The sequence below is a fragment of the Hippocampus guttulatus genome, chromosome 16 (genome assembly GCF_054856545.1).
Source record: "Hippocampus guttulatus isolate MCC_2025c chromosome 16, RoL_Hgut_1.0, whole genome shotgun sequence".
NCBI classification, from domain to species: domain Eukaryota; kingdom Metazoa; phylum Chordata; class Actinopteri; order Syngnathiformes; family Syngnathidae; genus Hippocampus; species Hippocampus guttulatus.
The window spans coordinates 2,722,395-2,745,657 of NC_141276.1; the positions used below are offsets into that span (position 1 = coordinate 2,722,395).

The window sequence follows — 23,263 nt, forward strand, 5'->3', positions numbered from 1 at the left end:
AACAAACCCATCATGTATCATCGTGAACAAAGGGAAACGACTGAGTGGGCGCTGGATGTTGCCAATGGGCAAAAAAAACCCCTCCTGTGCATTTAAATGGACTATTTGCTGATTCAGCAACTGACTGTCAAAGACGAACATGGGCTTGCGGTATTATTGTCGCGGTTTTAGTCACAATCTTTCTTTGAATTTCTCACTTTTGCTTTTCTGACTTATCTGGTGGGCCACAGACAGCAAAATCCACCAGACTGTCAAACTATGTATGACTCAGGCAAACTCAGTGCTTACGTCTTTATATTTATTTTTAATTAGGTAACTGTTCTCACAGCAAAACTTTGAAGGAAAGTGCAATTCAATTGTTTAAACAGAATAGTAGACAGGCTTTTTTTTTTTTTTTAATAATTCAACATTATAGCACGTGTGAGCGATTTCTTGGAGCATTTTCCTTTTGATAACAATGCTGGTGTTCAATTGAAGTTGTACCTCACGTCTTTTGCCCCGCAAAATTGTAATTCAATTATAAAAATACGTTTTGGTTAAAAAAAAAAAAACAAGCCCCAAGTATACCTCCTCCCACATCTGATCAAGTGACCGACGCCAAGGTCCGATGGCAAAGCTGAAATGCAGAAGCCCGGTGGAGGTGCTCAGTAGATCCAGGGCGTGCTGTTGCGCTCCCACAGCTGGAGCTCATGACGCTTGAACCACAGGGAGATTTCCTTCTGGGCGCTTGGAACTGAGTCGCTGCCGTGGATCACGTTCCTGCCAGCACGCACGCACATGACATCACCACACTGAATAATCATTTGGCTTGACTGGGGTTATTCCTCATGATTTAGTTCTTTTTATTAGCCCCATGTAAATCGAGCGTCGGTTGTTCTTACCTTCCCACATCCACGCAGTAGTCTCCGCGAATAGTCCCAGGGAGCGACTCAGCCGGGTTGGTCTCGCCCAACATCGTGCGCGCTGTCTTGACTACATTGAGACCCTGCCACACCTAAATCAACACATGGACGTGTAGGCAAGGAGTGTTACATGTGTTCAATGGAGGTGTGCGTAGCCACGGCAACTGGAATTTTGGTTGCAAGCAAAAATGTCCGTCAGGAGTGAGCTTCAGATGCACTGCCACTTGAATGAAGTGAAAAACAACTAGGGGCCAAGAACTTATTGTAATACTGGTAAAATTCTAACACAAGATCAACTCACCATGGCAACCACTGGCCCAGACCTCATGTAGTGAATCAGTCCACTGAAGAAAGGCTTGTTCCTCAAATCCCAATAGTGGTCCATAAGAAGATCCTCTGATGCCTGGGGCACACACACAAACAATTGGTGTGAAGAATAATAAGTAAGGAGGCACTGTAGGTGGTGTTCGTCTTATACCTGCACAAGTTTGAGCGCCACCAGTTTGAAGCCTTTCCTCTCAAAACGCTGCACAATTTCGCCAACCAGTTTCCGCTGCACCGCGTCTGGTTTGATAGCGATAAAGGTGCGCTCATTCACACCTGTCCAGCCTGGAGAAGAAAAAAAAAACAGAACTGTGAAATCAAATTTGCAAATGAAGGTGTGATTTCGATCCGGTCATCACCTGATGGGTTAATTTATGTCAAATGAATGACGTAACATGGAAATGACCACTACAGTCAACATGCCTTCCCTGTATCTACTCACATCCTGCAGCGCCACGCAGCGACAACAAAGTCTTGTTTACATTTACCATAGAAACGGCTCTAGCTCCAAAATGGCCACCACAACCCACAATCCCACGCGACTTCCAACAACGTCAACACTAGCTAGCCAAACTAGCATTGCTGTCCTGACCAGCCATAAACAAGAATTATGAATTGCAAGATCGAAACGGATACAACACTGACCTGACTGGAAGACCTGCGAAAACAAAGAGAGAAAGAAGCATATCATAGTGGCTGCGGAGGATGTTCGCTGTGGGGGAGCAAGACCAGAGTTCAGCACGCGCTTCGTTTTCTTAGCCGAGTGGTGGACGTGTGTTCCGAGTCCTTGAAGCAAAATAATCGCATTCTGACTCTTTCTTCGAATTTGTCGATTATTTACGTACTTAATATGCCCAATGAAAATGTAATTATATTAAATTGATGGTGCAATTATACCTATGTTTCTGTCCTACATGATAATTCCCCTAACTCGACATTATATGTTCACTATCTTCCGGGACCTTAGTATATTGGTTCTAACGTGTACAACGTGGTAAAACAAGTTGCGGCAATTTTGACTTTTTCCGCAGTTATTTTTCCAGCGTTATTCCAGAATTAAATCTATTCTTACTCATTCAACACACAACTCTTTTTTTGTATAAAATCACATGCTCTCAGAATTGCGCTGCATTTTGTTTACGTTGAAAGATGCGATTGTGGTTTATGGCTGTAACTCATATTCCACAAACGCAATATTGATCCGAATTCGATGTTTACACACTAGTGGTGATGCAAATAACATTTGGCAAAGACATTGTGGGGGGTGGACTTCCTTTCAAGTCCTCGTTGCACCATATAATTTGCATTAAATACTCAGTTGGACAACTGGAATTGGTCTATTTCAAGAGTGGTGAGAGTAAAAAAAACAAGCAATCCAGAGTACATTCAATTGAAATTTAATGACAGATAATCACAAGTAATTTCGACACATGAAACCGGTCCCTCCAAAATGATAGAAGCGCCATATGGTTCTTGTGCTCGAGCGTCACAATTCTGGACATCACACAGCCGTCTCCTGTCTCACCATCTTCCCTTGGTCTTGACTCCGGAAATAGTCTTTGGTGAGCACAACTTCCCTTTCTAATGGCAGAAGAGGCTCCTCTGTTAGGATAGTGCCTTCTGTTTGCTTGTGTTGCGCCAGCTTCATGGCACGTAGCAGCGGAGGGTAAGGGACGTATCGCACAGGCGGGTCAGGAAGGGGCACAAAGTCTTTGAATTGTTGCTCGATGTGCTTGGGAACAAGGCGCCAGTCGTGGTACATCACTTTGTCCACTTCTTTGACCTCTTTCTCCGCTTTACCTACCAGATGCATAAATGTATTTATTTATTTTGAGGCTGAAGCCAGTTTGGCAGTAAAAAAATTCTGATTAATCTGACAATTATTTTAAAATATCTATAAGTAATATAATTACTTTTTGGTCCTTTAACACTGACAACAACAAAATTACAGGCCGAACATTTGACTATTTCTACAATATTAATATTTTACCCTACAACAGAGGATTTTTTTCACGTACAAAAAAAGAAAAAAGTCAAGAACTGATTCATTTATCTTTAGATTTCTGCCATGCATTTGTGAAGTTATTGGCAAAAGGTGAAATGTTAAATTACATTTCTTCTACTCCAATATTTTCCTTGCTATAAAATGACATGAGAATAAAAACCAGAACTGCCTTTCTCAGTTCTGGTTTCATTTTATCCACATATATTTTACAGACTTTGCATCTTGAAAAGATGCCCAAAAAAAGAGAATCACTGATGTACAAGAAATGAAAGTACCGAATTGTAACTGACAAATGTTTTCTGGGCATAGTTTGAATTTACGATACTCTGGTTTCTTACCTTTGAATGTAAGGATGCCCCAGGCTTTTCCATGATCCATGTCCTGCATAAAAATTGAGTTTGAACAAATAGTTGAGGTTGTAAATTTGAGTCAGCACTTCTGATCGTGTTAAGGTCATCCATCACTGCCATTCCTCACAAGACTAAATGAGACTGTTCTTACCTCAGCTGTGTAGTCCACCTTTACTTTGGTGATCTGCCAGTAACTGGGCTCCGTGTGGTCCTCCAGCCACGACTTGCGAGTGAACACGCGTCCCACTCCGAACATTCGCATGCCGGCCGTCAGAGAGAACAGGCGACTCTCGCGGCGGACATCAGTCCAAGCCAGCACGGGCAGCATCTTCCCAGTGAGAGGCCGCTTCATGGTGTCGTAATCGAGGGCGTACTTCTGCGAGTCCCGCGGTCGGTTCTTCAGCTCCCGGTAGGCGCGGATCTTCCGAGCCATCTCTGCTATGAGACGAAGACGCTTTTTCTTCACCATGACTCCTTGTGGGAAGACCTGTGGAGGAGATGCCTGACATCAGTAGAAGCTGTTACCTGCACAAGTCTACTATTCGTTCTGTTAAAAAAATAACCCTCGCACAGCAGTCCCCATCTAAAGTCGTTGGTTTGGTAATGAAGCCGCGATGGGCTTTTATTAAAATACGAACGCCGTTAAAACAAATTACCTGAAGGTTGTGATCGGTGATAAATTTTCAATTGACCTCCGCAAACATAACAAGCGACTTCCGGAGTGTTAGTCCGTCAATAAAATGCTCCGTGCGAATCCTTTGCGCGAACATTTGTTCCTATACTTCTTCTTGGCACTCCGGCGTAGCTGACAACCACAATGCTGTGCATCGCTGCCTACCTCTGGATACTTGTGGTATTGCGGTTTTTTTTCGTTTACGACAAAACATCGTAGAAAAGTTACCGTTATTCAGTAGTTCAATGTAAAAATGCAAACTCCTATATAGAGACTTTGGACGATATTTTGATTTTTTTGGGAGGTATACATGTACGTTTAAAACGTGGTCCAAGGAAGTTTGTTACTTCCCGAGTGTTCTTTTTTAAAAATATTAACATGCTCAAAGCATTTAATTCCAAAAATAGTTATTTTCTCACTTCCATAACGGTGGACAAATTATCCATCAACAGCCATGCCATATTTTCAGATCTCAATGAGTAATGTGGAACAACAATGTGTGTTCATAATGCCAGTCCACGTGCTGAGCCGCCAAACTGCAGAAGGTTACTGTTGTTCACAAAAGAAAACATGTTTGTCCATACTCAGCATTCACTTTCATTTCATCTGAAAATCATTTTGCTGAAAAAAAGCAAGCGAAAGGCCTTCAAATAATCGGTTAATACTAAGGTAAAATTTTTACTTTTCTTCCTTTTTTATCAAATGACACAATGGTAAGTGCATAGACGCATCAATAAAAGACAAATAGTGTCAAAGACCACAAACATAAAAGCAACTACACTAACAGATCTGCAGGAGGAAATTGTCGCTTAGCTAACACTGGAAATAGCCACACCGTAACAATTCCATTTTTTTCCCAGAAAGGACAGAATACTTCTATTGTAACTTAAGTCATCACGATGGTCGTGAGGCGTGAAAATAGGTGCTCGTGAGGACAAAGATGTGGAGTGAATCGGAGTAGAATTGATTCTCTGAACAAGCCAAATTTGTCGACTAACGCAGTGTTTTCCAATTGAGGAGAAACACCTTTCAGCGTTCTGTAATGAGCACACCTCCAAGAAAAGTTGGCTGGCCTCGCACATGCTTTGTGTATGGAACCGGCCTCCCAGGTGCCGCACAGAGTGTCCGGGTTTAAATGTTATAGCTTTTAGGTGTTTTATTAAAAATGACTTTCTTCTAAATCTTAAAAAGGTGACGACGGTGTTTGAAAAATACGTACAGTACATTAAAAAAAATACTGAAAGAGTGATGTCGCAGTAAATAAAGGCAGTTGAATGTAACACTTAGAACCAGCGTGTTGGTCCTTCTTTTGGAACATTTTCATGAAGTGCCATCCAAAGTCGTCCACTCATTCTTTTTCTGACAAATAATCTAACCAAATTACAGAGGGCAATGTTGGTGATTATTTTTGATTAAGTGATTGCATTTAATTTAAGATTATGCGCTATTTGCATACATGGCAACACAGAATAAGCACTACAATACATGGCTCAATTCAAGCAACCCACATTTGCAGAAAAACACCCAAATCATAGCCATGTTTGAGACTTCAGTGTTACGCTTGGCAGTACGTCCTCGTATTAAAAACAAATCCACTGTTCAGGAACGGCAAGAGAGATCTACAGTTGACGTCGTCTTGTTTTGTAGTCCTGCATTGGATAGCGTGTGAGGGATGGGAATCAAGACGTTCTCGTGGCAAGAGAAGACGCTCGTCTCCGATCATTTTCTTCAATACTGTAACACACTCTAAGGGAAAGTTTTGAGGCTGGTACTTCGGACTTGCAGTAACAGCGACATCTGTCTGCGTCAAGCGCGGGATGTCAAGTCCAGCGGCACCTCTTCCGCTGGCAGGCCTCGAGGTCGGACGCGCAGCCCTCCGAGTCGCTCTCCCAGGACGACGGGCCGGCCGAGGGAGGGAGGGCCAAGCGCGGGGAAGGTTCGGGGATGTCCGCGCTTTCGTCCGCGGCGCCGCCGTGGAGATTGAGCAGCCAACCCAGTTTGTTGTGCAAGAGGTGGCGAAGCCCCGGCGGCAGGGGCAGAACATCCAGGGTGTCTGTACAGTCTGGCCGGAGCTGGCGAAGGCGAACGCAGCACAGGTACAAAAGGGAGGTGGGCGCGGAGCAGGATCGGATCACTTTCATACTGCTTTTGGCTGCCGTGGAGCACGCCATCGGGTAAAACCTTTTGTTCTGGAGATCTGTGGCAGCGACGCCTAGCGGGGCAACAGAGACACGAGTCACCCACCATTCATGTAATGTTGCTAGACAGGTAGCGCACATATAAAATACATTTGACGAGGTATTACGGTCCGTTATATTTGTCGAGCTGTGGTTTGAATTTACAACAACGTTAATGTCGGCGGGTTCTTGGGTTACGATGGGCGGCGTGCCGATGCTGCCGATGTAACCCAAATTTATACAGTCAGTCACAGTCAAAGCTTAGCACTTTGAATCATGTTCATTCCAACGTGTGAGGAAGCACCACACCCTTCACTCGCTTGTGCTAAATGTGAAACAATCATCCGGGTAACTAGCAGTCTCTCAAGCACCCTCCAGTGGCCACTAATTTGTAAAGACACTTTTAGAGGCAGTTATTCAAGTTCAAAATAATTTTTTATGTGTGATAATCCAATTTTTATGCAATGGTTAGGTATGTGTCCCCTTAGAATTAGTGGGGGGGGGGGGTTATTTATTTATTTTTTTGCATTTTGTCACAATTTTTGTTTTTGCATTTTGTCACAACCAATTTGGGCATTCCCAAATAAGTATGGCTGGGAAAACTATTCCACTCCGTTCTTTTGAACGTACCGATGCACTTGCGATTCTTGAAGAATGTAAGCGTGCCATGCCACGTGTCCAGATGAACGCCAATGATGGAGCCCTGGCCGAACCGAGACGAAAAGTTCATCTTGTCTCCTTTATGATGCAACAAGCCTGTCCGAAAGAACACGACGTCAGACATCTGCACCTGTATTAAGAACTATTGATGGCATGTACAGTATATTCATGTCTAAAAACAAAAAGGGGCTTCATCAACATGCTTGTACCGGTGTAAGACAGACCCCAGCTGTCTACATCTTTTCCCAACAGGCTGCAGAACGAATGTCTGTATCTGTCAAGGTTGACGTCACAAGTACCGATTCCAACCATCTGAGCAAAGTTAAGAGAGAAAAAAAAATAATCCACTTCAGCTTCATAACAACAAAACTGTTTTTTATTATTCCAGACCGTGCGCATACCATGTCTGTTCCGTAAACGGGAGACGTCATCTTGATTTCCCAAAAGTGTTGCCCTTCCGCCAGCTCCTTGGAACCGCGGATGGCAGCCGTGCCGCAGCTGTACTCGGAGTGAAAGTTGACTTCGCGATTGTCGCAGCTCAGTAACGTGGCTGTTGATCGGCTGCCCGTGTCCCAAACCCAGTCAAAATCTAAAACGGTCAAAACAGCCAAGATTTTAAAAATCCGCTGGGATACAATAACCAATGCATCTTACTCTGCAGCATATCTGACCTTGATCATCTTCTCCACAGAGACAGTCTTTGACTTGGTAAAATCCTTGCCGGTGATGGATGGTCTCCGCCTGGTAGTCGCAGCCACAGTAAGACTCTCCGGTCACGGGCACAGCGCTGGCCACCGGAGGGACCATCACCGCCGAGTAATCGGCCTCAGAATCCGAATCGCTGTACTTGAGAGTGAAAGGGAAGAGACAGGAATTGAGAGATGATAAATGTCTTTGGCATCGCAATTACAGATAAGTGCTAACCTCCAGGCGCTGATAGCCCCATCCGTCACTTTCCGACGCCAAGACAAGCGCCCTTGCATCAGCATCTCGGCGTATTCCGCCCCAAACGTAACGCCAAGCGCGACTGTTCCTGCCTCGCCTGGACATGGCAGCAACGAGGATCTTGACTCTCACGTGGCGGTCACGTTGAATCGAGATGCCAAGGTGTCAAACAACATCTGTCCAGCTGCCGCAAGAGCGCAAATGGTTTTTAATGATGAACTAAGTGGAATGAAACAAATCTTTCATTTGTAGCCTGCATGTACGTGAGTGCCCACGCAAATTTAGATTAGCTTTTCATTAGCTTCTATTTATGAATAGAAATGTTCACCTTTTGGATGATCGCAACATCGTCCACCTAACAATGATGATTTGACATGTGATGCCTGATTTTTTTTGGGGGGGGGGTGGATTTTGAGTCATCGAACCAAGTGACCAGCTATCGCCTATTAGCAACGGTTTCGATGAGATATGTTATCTTTGTTAAAAATGTTAAATTGAGACATTTAAGTACTGTTATTTTTGTTGCAGGCGAATTTGATTAACGCAGACTTAACTAGCAGCGAACGTGTTGTAAGTTGCCCGCATGAAAATGCAAAGATACATTCCAAGCTAGTTAGCTTTGGTTGGCTGCTAGTAGCATTCTAGCATCAACGTTACCTGCCTGTTGTCAACGGAACAGAGAATCTTCATCAAAGGCGCATATCCAGAGACGACGAAGGAATGTGTGACTGTATGCTTTCTATTTTTTTGCCTGACCCAGTTTTCGTCAAGTGCGATCGTAAACAATAACATGCAAGCGGATATGGAGCTCAGGCACCACTTCGCGCCTTCCTTTGCCGGAAGTTTTCGATGGAAACGTTAGAAATCACAATAAATGGAGCTGTTCGTTATTTATATGGAAGCCATTGCATGTTTTATACAATGATGTCATCATAAACAGTTTTTAACAAGAAAGCAACATAAAATGTATTACAAAAATAATAGCAATATAATTGACATGAAGTGTAAAGAATGTTTGGGGAAATCAGTGTGATTATAGTAAAGTATCGACCGTATGACACTATGAATGTTGATCTTGTTCTAAAGTCAATGTCACAATTTAGCAAAACAAGTTGCTCAACCGGTTTTCTTCATCTACACTTCCTGTCACGTACTACAAGAACGACTTAGTTGGTAGTTTTCATCGGAAGCAAACCAAATAAATGGAAAATAATTTGGTCTTTCTAAAAATCATTTGAAATAGGCCAAGTTTTGATTTGATTCGATTTTTAAAGAATGAGCTTGATCACAATGTTCAGGAGGAGGATGAGTTTTATTTGGAAATCTGACTATAGCACAGTTGAACAGTGACCTTAAAACAAACAAAATCAAGACAGCAACACTACAGGTTGACAAGAATAGTGTTCCAAGAACCCATAGTAAACAGAAATGTACTTGCACACATGATGCAATCAGATCACACACACTTCCAACTTCATATTAACATGTGGACATCCTCCATTAATAAATCACACTACATCCAGAGGAAATTTCAAGCACTTAGAACAATTACCAACAGTGCAGTTACTCTAACTATACACAGATAATTTATATATTTTAATGTATATAGGGAATTTCATAAACAGTACTCCATTTAGACAGTTTCATTAAGTCTCCATAGCGTTCCATAAATAGCAAAAAAAAAAGATTGACAGCTCTTCACTGCTGTAATTCAAAAAAATGGTCCCCAAAAAGAACATTAAAACAAAAGAAAATACTGATGTGCACAATCCCGCTGTAGTGTCGGACGAGAGTGACAAAAGCAGAAATTATAGTAGGGTGGGGTTGGGCGGGGGGGAACGTTGATACTCAACACAGCACAGACTGATTACTACATTTACAAGGGATGACCACTGTACAGGATAAGATCAGACGACACATCAGGCAGACTGTCCACATATCATCCCACAACAACCAACACATCTTCATGCCCTCTGTACACTGCACCTGACACAACCGGATGGCTTGGAATATAAACTTTGGACAGATCACGACTATTGATGACAGAAACTGCCAGGTCAGGTCCAGCGGCAACACGCCTCAGCTTGCCATCCCATCCTGTCAGGCCCTCTTGGTGTCATGGAAGTTGGTGAAAATCTATTTGTTCTCGCTGCTTCGATGTGGAATGAATGAAATGGCGCTGGTGCGGACGCTTATTTTGTAGATAGGATAAGAGCCACAATCAGGCCATAAAGCCCCAGCACCTCTGCGAAAATCAGGATCAAGATCATGCCCACGAAAAGGCGGGGCTGCTGGGCCGTGCCTCTCACGCCGGCGTCACCGACGATGCCGATGGCGAAGCCGGCCGCCAGACCGCTCAGGCCCACACTCAGACCAGCGCCTAGATGGAGGAAGCTTCTGTTGAAGGAAACAGACACGAAGGGTGAAAACATGGAGCAAAAGGTCCAAACCGATCTAGTAGCTGCTCCATTCTATTTGTTGAAGGAGAGCAAAAAATTTCAGTGCGACAAAGGGGTTGCAATTGATTGTGTTTTCTCTGCTATCCTCGATGACATGGCCCAGCAAACGGCGATGACTCCAGACTGCACTACTATCATACATTCAACGGTAAAGAGCCAAGCAGTGGCAGCAAAAGCATCTCAGGTATACAAGTAACCACAGCCCGTGTACAGACAGCACTATGTATGTGATGAGTCTTACTTGTAGAGCGTGACCCTCTCCGAGATGTTGTTTGCTATCAGCACTGCCACCACCAGCCCGTAGATGGCGATGATACCCGCCATGACCACAGGAATGATGGACTTCATGATGAGCTCTGGTCTCATCACGGACATGGCAGCGATGCCCGTGCCGCTCTTTGCTGTTCCATACGCTGCGCCTAGAGCTAAAGGAGAAACATGTGGTTAACTGTTGAAACAGTCTTTTTTTTTTTTTTTTAATGTTCACAACGCAACACATTGTGATCACGAGGTCTCATTTTATTAAAGTATGGCTCAGACACACCGGAAGCAAATGAACACCCCCCTGAACAACTCTTATCACTTGCTGCAGCAGTAGGAAATTTTGAATACTTGTTAATTACTGTGCATTGAATAACATTTGTTTTCATTGCTCTGGACTGACAACAACCAAAATAAGAGTGATGTTTTTGCTGAGCATCGCAGGACTGGTAAATGATGAGCCATCTGCTATGAGTGCATCATGGAGCATCCCTGCTGTGTCGTCTTAGTTCTTTTCGTGGCTGGAAAAGAAGACGACGTCACTTCTGTGTCCAGCTAGTTATTAAATGAACATATTAGGCAAATGACAACTCCTGTACCCAAATGAAACTGATTTCAAACTGTATTGTAAGCCTACTTGTGAAACACCTGAAAAGGTGGCACTTCAGCAGACAAAACAGGGCTGGTTTTTGATTTGTTCAGAGTTGTGTTTTTATTGGATGCCACAAGTACAGTGAGCTTGCCATAAATTCTCAAAGCAATTTAATACGGTACTGGAGGATTTCAGGCCTACGAGTGACTGGTGACTCATCCAGGCTGTATCCCACCTATTGCCCAAAGTCAGATAGGATTGGCTCGAGAACACCTGTAATTTTAATAAGGATAAGCAGAGCAGAGAATGCATGGATGGATGGGTTCAGTTAGTAAAGCCCTTCTGAGTTAAATCCTAACTACAATGACTTTCACACCCCTGGGCTCAAATGTTAATCTAAAATCCAACTGGACATAAAGGTAGTGTACTCCGCCTTTCCAGAAAGTTGGAGGAAACGCCCTGAGTGTACCATATGTTCCTCGCCCAATGCATGTCAAGCAAGAGGCCCTCGCGAATGAATGAGTGAGTGGATGGATGTATGGTTTTCTCCTTCACTGATAGCAGGCCTCAAACAGCCTCTACCCGAATGCGTGCGATTTCATTCACAAATGATCATCAAAATAGGATTTCATGACTTCACACTATAGCCTCAAAATTGCAGAGTACCAACCGATTGATTGGTTGATTAGGTGTCGTTTCATCCGCTGACAACCAAGCTAGCAACACTTGGTGGTCACTGGCTTATTCGACGAAGGCCGGGTGGTAGCAAACCGCCCCCCCCTCGCCTCATAGCACGCATTGCCGGCTAGAGTACGAACCGTAACCACTTCTTACTCAATTCGACTGCACTTAACTAAACACGTGGCCGATTTGGGGGGGGGGTGTCACCGATTCGGGCTGCACGACAGGCAAAGCTGACAAACATCAAATGTCAAATGAAGCAGGAGCTGTAGTTACCACTGAAGACCATGGCCGCAGAGGCTCCCATCACAGCGAAGAAAGGCGAGTACTCGGGGCTCTCTTCGGATGACATTCTCGCAGTATTTACGGGCCCAAGAAGCGACGGGAGAAGGTTCTCTTCGGGTTTACCTCGATCCCACTGTCAGCCTCGGACGTGTGTTGCTACAGGGCACTGCGAAGTGCAGAACCGGTGCAGAAGGGGAAAATGGCGAAACGGAAAAAGTCACGTGACCAACCGACTCGGAAGGACCCATTTGTATGGATTCGGGGGGTGCTTGGCGCCATAATTACGGAGATGTACTATTTTAATGGAAACATTCGACGCCCTGTAAACCATCATGGATAATACAATTTTTAAATCATTTGGATGGATTGCTAATATGGATTGCAGTTTGATGAACGACATTAACTGTTGTCAGTTGAATGAACCGTGTTTATGCAGTGGTATATTCTGCTGCAAGTGCATTACCTGCAGTTCGGTCACCAGTGTACATTTGTTTTACATATTACTTTTTAGCTACAATATTTCGTTAGGGATCACGAAAAATATAAATGCACATAATAGCGAAACAAAATAAATCGTCTTCATAAAACTCCCAAATGTTAGGAATAATCTGTCTAAATTATGCCCAACCTTTCAGTAGCAAATCCTTCATGGGAAAATATTTAAATATCGTACTTCATTTCTAATAGTGTTTACTTAAGTAGGAAGAATGTGCTTAATTATAATACTGTTGTTTCTCCACAGTTCGTTACGCAACTTGCCTTTCTGCAAATTAGAGCTCTATTAACATGCTACAGTATTTTGTTTTCAACTCAGCAGAAGCAGGTTTTCCACTTTGGCAGCCTGGAGTTGATTCACCGGGAAGGTTCTGGGTTCTAGTCAGCAATTTGGCCTTTTGGTGTGGCGTTTGAGTCAGCCTTCCTCCCGTGGGGTGAAATGTGCCAGCCAAATTAATCTGTGACTAACCCCCTATTAGGTGTTTTTTAGTCGTGTACTAGACTGTTTACATTTCCTTATCGTTGTGCCCCTCCTGAGCCCAGTACAGAATAAACAGTGTATCTGATAGAGAAATGGATGCATTCATGGGCTTGAATTCCATACACGCTCAAAGCTATGACAAATTGCGACGCATTACACGTGGACTGTACAGTATTTTCATTTTAATGAAAGATCAGATTAAAATTATACTTTAATGAAAAGAAGCAGACAATAAAAATCACCATAAATATGCTATATAATTCTAATCACACATTGCTCAAACACGATTGAGTAAATGGAGCTGCAGAGGGCCTCTCATTGTTACACCGCAAACAAACACATAGAGGCTCATTCTAGAATGTCAGCGAGTAGTGGATTTCCTAATTGTGCAGGTAAAACTCCAGGTATACACTGCAAACGCCAACTTGAAATTCAGCCCCTGTGAGGACACTTTTTAGACTCAAAATCCAATGATCAAATTCAAGCATCTGACACCTACCAGAGAGCCAGTTCTACTATTGACACACCCACACTTAGCTAAATATGTGCTCTTTGTCATGCCAAGTTCCCCACAGAGCTGAATGACCAAGGACACATGTCCGCACACACTCTCACATCCCTACAAGTCAAAGAGAGTTTGGTTTTAAAATTACCTGCGGGAAATGCATATGGGCATGGGACCATTACTAATTCAACAACTTCTATAACTGACAAACTCTGAAGTGATCTTTATAAAAACAGAAACTATAATTGTTCAAAAAAAGGGCTCCACTGCTTCATCAATTGACTTGCATAATCTGCGTCTTGGCCAGATATATTAAGATCGGCATTGTAAACATAGGAAGGGAGAAAAAAAAAAACAAGAATGCAAGGTCACTATTGTTTGACTTGCACCGGCCTCAACCCTACCGAGTGAGTCTTCCTTATTGATCACTGATAAGAGGTTCATCACTCAAACACACGCCTAAAAATCCAATGACCACACATGTGCTCGAGAGTTATTCCACACACAAACCCGACAGTCATTTACACCTGCCCCGAGCGCAGCTAGCATTTGGGATTGCATTATCAGAAACCTTGCTGTGGCTGCTGGAAAACACACAAAGAACGGAGGAAGATAAGGCCTCACATGCTATTCATGGCAAAGCCATAGAGAGTGAAAGTGTGGCACGGCGATGGCTCGAATGCGGAATGAGGAAGCTACACTGGAACCCCGCCAGGACGAGGGGATGCAACTTTTGGGGAAAAAAGGAAAAAAAAGAGTCACGGAGAACAATGAAGATTTCCCGCTCAGTCCCAGCCATTGTCTTTTATCATATGAGACAGCTCGATGATGTACTTCCCTTCCTTGTACTTCTGACTCAGTTCAAAGGCTTGTTCCTGGGAAGAGGAGACGTCAGTTGTTAGGACCGGCAGCATCAAGTACGGATGAATTCCAAGGTACGATTCTGACCACTCTGCGCGCATGTCGAGACACTTACATATTTCCAGCCCAGGGTGGTGTGACAGTTTTCACAGTAGATATCAGCCACCGCGTGAAGACCCGTGAGCAGCAGCCTTTCCTCTGCAGGACCGCAGCCGATGTTCACCCTGAAAATCATCAAACAGAAGTCAGATGTCTGCATTTGTTGAAACAATGCAGTCATGCTTGGGTAGCACAGAACCAAAACATTATTCGGGGCTCAACAAATTAATATTTAAACAAGATAGACAGTCATTTCCAGTGCTAACGTCGTACCGTCAGGTCAAGAGCCAGCGTATTACTGACCTACTAACTGCATGGTTAACACCCAACTTCAGGTTCCATTCAAGAATAATTCAAATTATCTGCGCTCTATGAGATTTGTGTCAACATGTCTGATACTGGAAGACTGCTGAAGCTATGAATGGACTAATTGAAAAATAATGAGGAGGTGAGGGGGACTAACCTACATATGGAATTAGTCTAATGAGAACACTTTTGATCAGTCGTCAAAAAGTAAAACGGAAATGAAAACACTCACACAGAGTTGAAGAGGTAAGCCCTGCCTTGACTTCCTTGGAAAGACTAGGCAACACAAAGGAGGAAAATCAAAGATCAGGAAAATATTTCAAGGCAATTTTGGAACCTAACCAGATCCTTAAGTTTTTGTCGTTAAAAAAAAAAAAAGGACAATAAATGGTCAAACTATAGTCCTTGCACATCTTAAATATATGAGAGTCGTGCGGGGGAAAAAAAATCTGAATTTACAATTTAAAGAATCATGCCGCAGCGCGCTTAGTTGAGTATGAAAATATGCAAGCCACGTGAAATGATAAATACAACAAAAGGGTGGCAGCCGACCTTTGAGATAAGATCATCATGGTTGGCCAGGTGGGCGCGGCAGTGCACACAGCTGTAGCGGCGGTGGCAGGAGTCCAGGTAAGCCTGGAACGTCTTGGCTTTTGTCAGCTTGACCATATCTGAGGAAGGAAAGGGCTCACACGTTATTCTTGCTCATGCAGTTCTGAGAAACATCCCTGTAACAATGAGGAAGTCAGTAGCATAGTATGTACTGATGACGTAAGAAAAGGGAATCTTTTATTGTAGAAACCGAAGACTTCCAACCGGGGTCTCATAGCACACTAGTATGCTGCAGGAAATTAGACAATTATATCCTGATATTTTCCTTATCCTTATTATACAATTCCACTTCATTATTCTTCAAAAGAGTTTTCTAATTTATATTTGCGGCTTGGCTCGATAAAGATCGGGAACATTGCATTAGTGTGCTTATGAGAGATTATCAGGTGTGGCGGGGGAAATGACCCACTTAGACTTGTTAAATATAAAAAAATGTTATTCGCCAAATAGTATAACTGCCTAAGTCATTTTTAATTGACATGCAGTCTGTGTAGACTCCTCGTTTTCCAGGTGGTCATCTCAAAGATTGAATTGAGGCAACTGGACTGCTCTTGTTTGTTGAATGTTAGTTTTTTTCCCCTTTGTTTTCAAAATGATGAATGTTATTAAGTTGACAAAATATCTGTGTTCCTCGATCCATGTCAGTGATATGGTGACAGGCAGAACAATTTATTGCTTTTGCATTAGGTCCCCGTTGTATTTACCTTTTTTTTCCTTTTTCCATTTTGATTTGGTGATATGCCATGACATTTTTCTGAAAGTAAAATGTGTGTATTCTCAACAAAGGTTGAGAAAAGCAATTAATAGCAACCTGGTTTTGTTTTACAAATACATGGAAATTTTAAACTGGATCAGTTTGAGCACGTACATCATGGCCAATTCTCAAGCCCCCCAAGCAGGAGTTATGCTCGGACGTGTCTATCGTGGCATCCTCCTTCAACATAGAAAACAGTTTTCAAAATCAATCGGCCCCCACTCGACTTAGTAAGAAAGCATCACTCAAATTTTAGAATTATACACGACAACACCGGGTCGAAAACACAGTACAGTAACCCGATCGGATCGAGGCTGATTTAAGTTAGCATGTTGGCTAGCTCGGCACTGTCACAACATTGCAGCAGCTCAAAAAGCGCACTGCAGCTTCTTCCCGCGTTTAGCCACTTACCTCCCGATATCAGGACTCTTCTCTGCCTACAGACGGTGGACCGACGTGACTGTCAGCAGAAAAAAACAACAAACTAAAACGGTACGAAGCGCTAGTTGGGCTCACCGCAGCAGTCGACCACGCGTTGACGTCTCGGACAATAAAGAAAATACAGAGAGCTTCTGTTTATGACATGCGTTGCCGCGTTCCTTTGTAAAATGTAATCGTTTGCAAAGAATATTTGTTGTTGTTAAAAAATGAATAAAAGAGCTCTTTTCGACAGAGTTGGCAAATTGTCAGGTTCGTGACTAATTGCACCACGGACAGATGAAAATGTGGTTTGTTTATGAAAACACACTTGGCGAGGGAGTCTGAAGCACATGGGAGGGCAAAACAAAAGATTTGGACCAATAGGAGCTGCGGAATAACCCTAAGAATGTGGGTCAACCAATCAGATTGGACATCACGTGAGCTCGTTCGTACTGTTCCCAAAGCATTGGCTTATCATTTCCTGCTTTTGTTTTGGGGATTCGGGTCCAATTGACAGGAATTAACTGTACGATATTTTCTCATTTTATTCCTTTGAAACGTTAAATTATTGTATAATGTTAGACCCTATTCATGACTACGAGTTCCACACAAGATGTAATTTTGCCGTAAAAGGAGAAATCTATCCTTGTTGTGTTATGCATCTGTTCGACAAACCCAACTCAAATAAATGCAGAGCCAAATGTAAATTTTGAGTTCAAATTAAGACCAAGACAAAGGTCACCCCATTTCTTGGGTCATGAGAGCTATTTGGGTAGTGATTCACGCGAAAGGCTACTAGATTGATGCACACTTCTGAAAAACAAATTTGTTCAAATTACTTTTAATTATGGTATGATTGATAATGACATTCATCTGTGTGACTACGCCAAACATCTTAATGGTGTATGAAGTTTGGAATTTCAGTATGCAACAATTCATTTCTGGTCCTCTCTGCAAGTGTGATCATTTTTACAACATTAATAGGAAATCACAATGTTGTATGTTGCGTTACGTCAAGGACCCATTGCAGATTATATTTCTCAAAAGAATCAGTCATGCTCCGATGCCAAATCCAATGGGCTCTTCATCAGAACTTATGTATATTGCAATTTGAGAAGTGCCATTCAGTACTTAAAAAGCTTTGTCCACAAGCAAGCCGAATTTCCCTGCTGGAAGAACACCTTTTCTCCTTGAAATGCTTACGTGACTCGGCAGTGACCCTTTCATATTCCATTAACCCACTTGTCCAGTTGCACAGCACAGCTAATCGGGTCAGAAAAATACAGCCTTTGTTCTCTCTCCTAGAGACTGTTTGATTAATACCGCAGCAATGTGGTCAGACTTTGACCATGCCTTGGAAAAGCGAACACACTGTTTTTGTCTTTTCTATATTTGCTTCTTTGATAACATTCTCATTATGTGACCACATTGAAACATACAAATGATAATCGCGCGTTCGGTACAGAAGATCATTCATTCAAGTAATGACAAAGTAATCACAGTCTTATCAGAAGGAATGAGCTGTCACGTTGTTCGGAAATGTTAATGTAATACTGAGCTGTGTCTGGAAGATTCTTGGTGGGGGCTGGGAAAACGAATCAGTCATACTATAATTGAGTAACTCTGAAAGATTTGTCAGAATGTTCTGACACTTCACATGCGCGTCTTGCTTGAAGACTTTTTTCCGATCTTCGTGCACCGAAAAGCTGCCATTTATGAAGTATTGTGGACTTCAGACGCGAACGACTCACACTCGTCCCGAGTGTTTCTGAGGAGGTAGTTGGACAGCAGCGAGGGGTAGTCACTCATCACCCCCGTTGCCCCCGCTTCGAATGCTGCTCTTATGTCTTCATCTGTGTTGCACACAAACAAATGCACCTGCAAAGTTACAAAGTCGAATGTTGAACAGACTTCCCTGGAGTATCGTGACATATTCAGCACTACAGCATTGTGATAACCCGATGACACACTTGTTCTATCATTCTCTGTAAACAATTTTATTAAGATAGACTCCTAGTTTGTCATGAAAGACGTTGCTGTATTCGTTCGTGATGATTCCCACTGTAAATCGGTCATTTGAACAGCACGCCGCAAGTTATCAAATCCTTCCCATTGCCAAGATATGGACACTTGTCCTCTTTTTAGCTCTCCTGAAGCAATCTCATTCCCGCGTGCAGCCGCGACAGGGCGATGGCATTTGCTCTTCAATTGTTTTACTAAAACAATTACGGAGGCCACTCGTGGCTCAACTATGGGGGTGAGCTCATCCCTGCAGAAATGACATCAGGACGGGGCAAAAACACTCACTACGGTGCGTGCTTAATATAGTTTGGGATGAACTCACTCGTTGAACGCTTTTGGGGACGCGATTATAAGGTCATGCATGGGTTATTTGTCCAGTAGTTATTTATCCAATAGAGGTGAAAATACACAATCGCGTCGTACCTGAATCCCCCGGGCTGCAAGATGTTTAAAGAGACTCTTCCTCATCGTTAGTCTACAATCAGGAAAAATTGCAAAGTTAGCCATTTTGACAGAGAATGGGAAACAAACTCATTTGCTGATCAGAGGTCTATTCTAGCTGGCTTTGGACAAGAGGCAGGGTACACCCCCTGCACTGGTCAAGCTCAACATACGTGCTATTGATAAGTCACATTCTTCATTTCATCTGAAAAGCACGCTTTGTATATTTGGAAAGACGCCATCCAAAACGCCCCCCGCGGCGATTGGATGAGAGAATCAAAGAGTGACTTTTCAACTCACGTTCATGTTACAGGCCTACTATTTCAAACGCAAAACGAAAGCACCTCACTTTTCTATTAAAGTGACGATCAAGCCGTTCCTCAAAATATTCTTCTCGGGAATAAACGTCCTGCGCGCAAAGAGAAACAACACATGAGAAACGGAGCAAAGATGACGGCGCCGAAGGGGCCGGGCTATAAAACTAGATCAACGTTCCAAAGGTTGTCGATCGTGGCAAAAGTCCCGCACGCCACCTGTTCATGATGCGCGGCAGGTAGAACTGCAGTAAACTCTCTCCCAGCGGCACAAAGGGCAGCAGGCCGCTGTAGAAGAGGAGAAGCAGTAGCACACCTCGGGATAAGGAAAAACTGTACGGCATGGCTCCATTCTGGATGGGGAGAGACCAAAAGATAATGCGATGAACATATTGCAACGCTCACGGGACAATTTCTTGGCCACGCCAGCATAATGAGCTTTCACTCACCGTTTGGCGGCATTTGCTCAAAATGTTTGAGTTCACAGACGCCCAGACGGTGATCTCCTCCCTGTGGTAGCGTTTAACCAGCTCAGACACCTACGCAAAAGAAGTTGACAGTTAAAATAGGGCACGTAGCCGACAATTCCGGCCTTTCCGCTTTCACGTGCGTTTTATGGCCTTCGTCAAAGGCGGCAACATGAGTGGGTCAGTGCACGTTACTTTGGGAAAAGTGCAAATGTTCAGCTGTGAGAATACAAGATGCAAAGCTTATCATAGATGGATCGATGGAAATAGTCGCTAAGGGACCCTAAGGATAGTGCAGACTTACAATGGACATTTTGTCGAACGATGCATTTTGAGCTTCATGTCAGTTTTTTGTTTGTAAGGAATTGTGAGCATGCAGTTCCTCGCATTTTTGAATGTTTTTTTTTTTTAAATGATTGGCAGATTGTTAATATTTGGTTAAAAATGGTGCCAATGTTTTTGTCATAAGATCAGTTTCGGCTTTTCATAAAACCTACCTAAAAGAAATGACAGCGCTTAGATGTGTACTGTATGTGTGTGTGTGTGTGTGTGTCTCCAGGTTGCCTTTTCTATCAACTGGTCGTTGTTCTCTTTGATTTCAATACTGATTGGGATTTCTGGGAACTTTCTGAACACATCCTCCAGCAAAGTAAACGTCCTGTCGGAACCACTGCTGTAGTGACCTGGCGGGCAGAAGGCACGACAGAGATCACGCGCAAGTAAGGTCACGCTTTTGGTTTGACGGGTTTTTGTTGCCACTTGTGAATGATCTGTTTATACAGGAGTGTCTCACCTCGATAAAAAGTCAACTCGAGCCTCTCCTTGTACAAAGGTAAATCCTGAAAAAGAATATTTAATGTGTTTCAAGACAAGAGTCGTGCACAAGAGCAAAGAGACAAATGCTCAAATGTGAACAGTCACATTGTCAGGGACTCGGTATTGATGTGATCACGTTGATTGTGGTGGTTGCAGTATTCAGGATTGCATCACTGCACCTGCATCATAATGAGTACAAAAATAGAATAGAGTCGACTGAACATACGGTAAGGCTCCATGCATCTTTTTGCATGAAATTGGCTGTACAGCCCGGCGAAAAACATTTGGCCTCCTTCCTGATCTTTTTTTTTTTTTCTGAACGATCATGCTTAAATGTTTCGAATCGATGCATTTTTAACATTGCACAGACTATCCCAAGTGCCATTTTTATACATATGAAACCATATGATGTCGGTGACAACCCCCCCCCCCCCACCCACCCCCACACCTGAATGCTGACTGAAGAGATGCTGATGTCATGGCCCGTCTGCCTCAAAAGATTCTCGTCATGTGACACAACCACATAGCCGTCGCGCGTCAAGTGACAATCCAGTTCCAACATCTGCGTTCCTTGCGCCACTGCGCTGCACGTGGGACCAAAAAAAAAAAAAAAAAGAAAAAAGGAATGGTGAATGGTTGCAGTGCATGTGCTTTTCCAACGCGCTTTAACGTTTGGTATTGTCACTCGGGCATTTGCATTGGAATCCTTGGACAACTACTAAATTGCAGTCAGTTCATCAAGGTGGTGAGATAGATCATTTCTTCATACTTTTTTTTTTTTGGACATACTCACTGAGTGAAGGCCTCCATGGTGCTTTCTATCCGCTCGCCACATCCTGTTCAGACGGGAAGCAGTTAGCATAAGTCATACATTTTGACAAGAAAGATCTTAATTGGCTACGGCCACCGAGATGAAAGACGCAAGGCGAAATTGATTTTCTCGAAATCCTCCTCAAACCCGTTCACTCGCTTACCTCCTCTGTGGGAGATGTGTGTGCAGTAGAAGCTCACGCGTTTCCTCTTATGAAGAATATGAGGGTTCTTCAGCAGGTATAAGGAGGCGAGGGTGTACCCTCCCAACGCTGGGAGGACGACACACCAAAACCCGCACATCTTCTTTTAAAAATCTCTGCAAGAGCTCCCCTCAAACTGAACCGATTGGGTGATTTTTTTGTCTGCTGAAAATGTGCGGTTCAAGAGAAGCTGAGGAGAAGACTACCTGCTGCTCTTGCTCTTTGGCCACCTGCGAAAATCTTGACAGACAGGTATTGCTGTCAGTGCTCCACAATTGTCGCCGTACAATCTTTCTTTGTCTCAGCTTGGCTTGTTGCAAAGATAGCGGGAAGGGCAGCCGTAAAAAGGAGTTAATGAAGCACCAGAGCTGACCTGCAGCTCACCTTTACCTCGACAGCCTCTCCCTCATCTGGGACGGCACATTTTCTCTCTTTTACAGGGCATCTTAAGAGTATCGCACCTTTTTTGTTTTCTTTCCCTCTTCATGATCAAAACAGGGCAATGTCCACAACAACTAGCAAGCACCACTTACATAAACTTTCAATGTTTATTTTTTTTATCCAGTCTGCAAATAGGAAGTTGTTTACTCTGAAAAGGCGTCTACTACATTGAGATTGCGTATCGTACGATACAATCTATCGACAAGCAGCGGGGTAATCAATTTGTGTGAATTTTGATTTGCTGCGTGCAAGAGTACGACCATCCCCCCCCCCATAAATGCAGTCAGGTAAGCAGAGTGCACGACAAGGACTGAATAGTTGGCATTGCACCAAGAAGCTGGAATGTGAGCAACAATAGAACAACATCCTAAACGCACTTTGAAGAAAAACAAGCCTGGTTTTCAATAGCATAGAGCGCCCTATTCACGCCCAAATCATACAAGACGAGCAATTTTCCCACATTAGCAGCGTTGGACTTTGTGTAAATCCGGATTATTTTTCCGTACGTGTGATAATCAATCAACCGGCAATGTCATTTGAAATGGCGACGTCAGATTATTCCCACGCAGGCAAGGGAATTTCCGAGGTAAAGGGCGGTGGCGTGCCGAGACGTGTTGTAGACAAGGATGTGAAAGTGGCGCAGCTGGAAAAACAAGATGGCGTCAAGTGAGAGAGACAGACTATCAATTTAGGAGAAAGAACACACTGGTGTTATCGAGAGACGTGATTTTGTTGTTGGGAATATTTGGAAAAATGTATTCAAGTGGACATGATGAACATACAACTGCAGTTACAAAAAATATTGAAATTATTTTTTGCGTCGATGTTTTGTGGCACCCGATATTTCTATTTAATGATAAATTAGGAACGTCATGATCTCAGGTCGACTAATTTCACCTACA

At 43.3% G+C, this 23,263-nt stretch overlaps 6 protein-coding genes across 14 annotated transcripts; all 6 read right to left on the bottom strand.

Moving 5' to 3' along the window:
• Positions 1 to 284: 284 nt before the first annotated feature.
• On the bottom strand, positions 285 to 2,027 carry nme3 (NME/NM23 nucleoside diphosphate kinase 3). Its single transcript, XM_086132552.1, has 5 exons — positions 1,872 to 2,027; positions 1,381 to 1,511; positions 1,204 to 1,305; positions 882 to 994; positions 285 to 759 (listed from the first exon to the last, which is right to left on the bottom strand). The coding sequence occupies exons 1-5, from the start codon at positions 1,915 to 1,917 to the stop codon at positions 645 to 647; spliced, it is 507 nt and encodes a 168-aa protein (XP_085988678.1). The 5' UTR covers positions 1,918 to 2,027; the 3' UTR covers positions 285 to 644.
• Positions 2,028 to 2,607: 580 nt separating this feature from the next.
• mrps34 (mitochondrial ribosomal protein S34) lies at positions 2,608 to 4,343 on the bottom strand. Of its 2 annotated transcripts, none has more exons than XM_086133023.1 (4): positions 4,238 to 4,343; positions 3,733 to 4,068; positions 3,570 to 3,612; positions 2,608 to 3,026 (listed from the first exon to the last, which is right to left on the bottom strand). In XM_086133023.1, the coding sequence occupies exons 2-4, from the start codon at positions 4,048 to 4,050 to the stop codon at positions 2,728 to 2,730; spliced, it is 660 nt and encodes a 219-aa protein (XP_085989149.1). In that variant the 5' UTR covers positions 4,051 to 4,068; positions 4,238 to 4,343; the 3' UTR covers positions 2,608 to 2,727. The 2 variants fall into 2 exon arrangements, with proteins under 2 accessions (XP_085989149.1, XP_085989150.1); XM_086133024.1 differs by having other exon boundaries at positions 3,733 to 4,083; positions 4,238 to 4,314.
• Positions 4,344 to 4,907: 564 nt separating this feature from the next.
• On the bottom strand, positions 4,908 to 8,861 carry spsb3a (splA/ryanodine receptor domain and SOCS box containing 3a). Of its 3 annotated transcripts, none has more exons than XM_086133122.1 (7): positions 8,698 to 8,861; positions 8,016 to 8,220; positions 7,763 to 7,937; positions 7,493 to 7,680; positions 7,301 to 7,403; positions 7,062 to 7,187; positions 4,908 to 6,466 (listed from the first exon to the last, which is right to left on the bottom strand). In XM_086133122.1, exons 2-7 carry the CDS (start codon positions 8,139 to 8,141, stop codon positions 6,075 to 6,077), a joined length of 1,110 nt encoding a protein of 369 aa, XP_085989248.1. In that variant the 5' UTR covers positions 8,142 to 8,220; positions 8,698 to 8,861; the 3' UTR covers positions 4,908 to 6,074. The 3 variants fall into 3 exon arrangements, with proteins under 3 accessions (XP_085989248.1, XP_085989247.1, XP_085989249.1); XM_086133121.1 differs by having other exon boundaries at positions 8,694 to 8,838; XM_086133123.1 differs by lacking the exon at positions 8,698 to 8,861 and having other exon boundaries at positions 7,763 to 7,932.
• Positions 8,862 to 9,329: 468 nt separating this feature from the next.
• atp6v0ca (ATPase H+ transporting V0 subunit ca) lies at positions 9,330 to 12,531 on the bottom strand. Its single transcript, XM_086133124.1, has 3 exons — positions 12,306 to 12,531; positions 10,737 to 10,920; positions 9,330 to 10,433 (listed from the first exon to the last, which is right to left on the bottom strand). Exons 1-3 carry the CDS (start codon positions 12,379 to 12,381, stop codon positions 10,229 to 10,231), a joined length of 465 nt encoding a protein of 154 aa, XP_085989250.1. The 5' UTR covers positions 12,382 to 12,531; the 3' UTR covers positions 9,330 to 10,228.
• Positions 12,532 to 13,452: 921 nt separating this feature from the next.
• ypel3 (yippee-like 3) lies at positions 13,453 to 17,170 on the bottom strand. Of its 4 annotated transcripts, XM_086133762.1 has the most exons (7): positions 16,839 to 17,170; positions 16,542 to 16,607; positions 16,378 to 16,427; positions 15,614 to 15,732; positions 15,294 to 15,337; positions 14,772 to 14,880; positions 13,453 to 14,670 (listed from the first exon to the last, which is right to left on the bottom strand). In XM_086133762.1, exons 2-7 carry the CDS (start codon positions 16,544 to 16,546, stop codon positions 14,581 to 14,583), a joined length of 417 nt encoding a protein of 138 aa, XP_085989888.1. In that variant the 5' UTR covers positions 16,547 to 16,607; positions 16,839 to 17,170; the 3' UTR covers positions 13,453 to 14,580. The 4 variants fall into 4 exon arrangements, with proteins under 4 accessions (XP_085989888.1, XP_085989890.1, XP_085989891.1 ...); XM_086133764.1 differs by lacking the exon at positions 16,378 to 16,427; XM_086133765.1 differs by lacking the exons at positions 16,378 to 16,427; positions 16,542 to 16,607 and having other exon boundaries at positions 16,944 to 17,170.
• Positions 17,171 to 17,672: 502 nt separating this feature from the next.
• Positions 17,673 to 23,193, bottom strand: gdpd3a (glycerophosphodiester phosphodiesterase domain containing 3a). 3 transcript variants are annotated; one of them, XM_086132214.1, is made up of 10 exons: positions 21,882 to 23,193; positions 21,701 to 21,743; positions 21,356 to 21,491; positions 20,885 to 20,930; positions 20,656 to 20,774; positions 20,074 to 20,163; positions 19,844 to 19,977; positions 19,660 to 19,719; positions 19,293 to 19,344; positions 17,673 to 18,725 (listed from the first exon to the last, which is right to left on the bottom strand). In XM_086132214.1, the coding sequence occupies exons 1-10, from the start codon at positions 22,018 to 22,020 to the stop codon at positions 18,561 to 18,563; spliced, it is 984 nt and encodes a 327-aa protein (XP_085988340.1). In that variant the 5' UTR covers positions 22,021 to 23,193; the 3' UTR covers positions 17,673 to 18,560. The 3 variants fall into 3 exon arrangements, with proteins under 3 accessions (XP_085988340.1, XP_085988342.1, XP_085988341.1); XM_086132216.1 differs by having other exon boundaries at positions 21,356 to 21,486; positions 21,882 to 21,976; XM_086132215.1 differs by lacking the exon at positions 19,660 to 19,719.
• Positions 23,194 to 23,263: the final 70 nt, after the last annotated feature.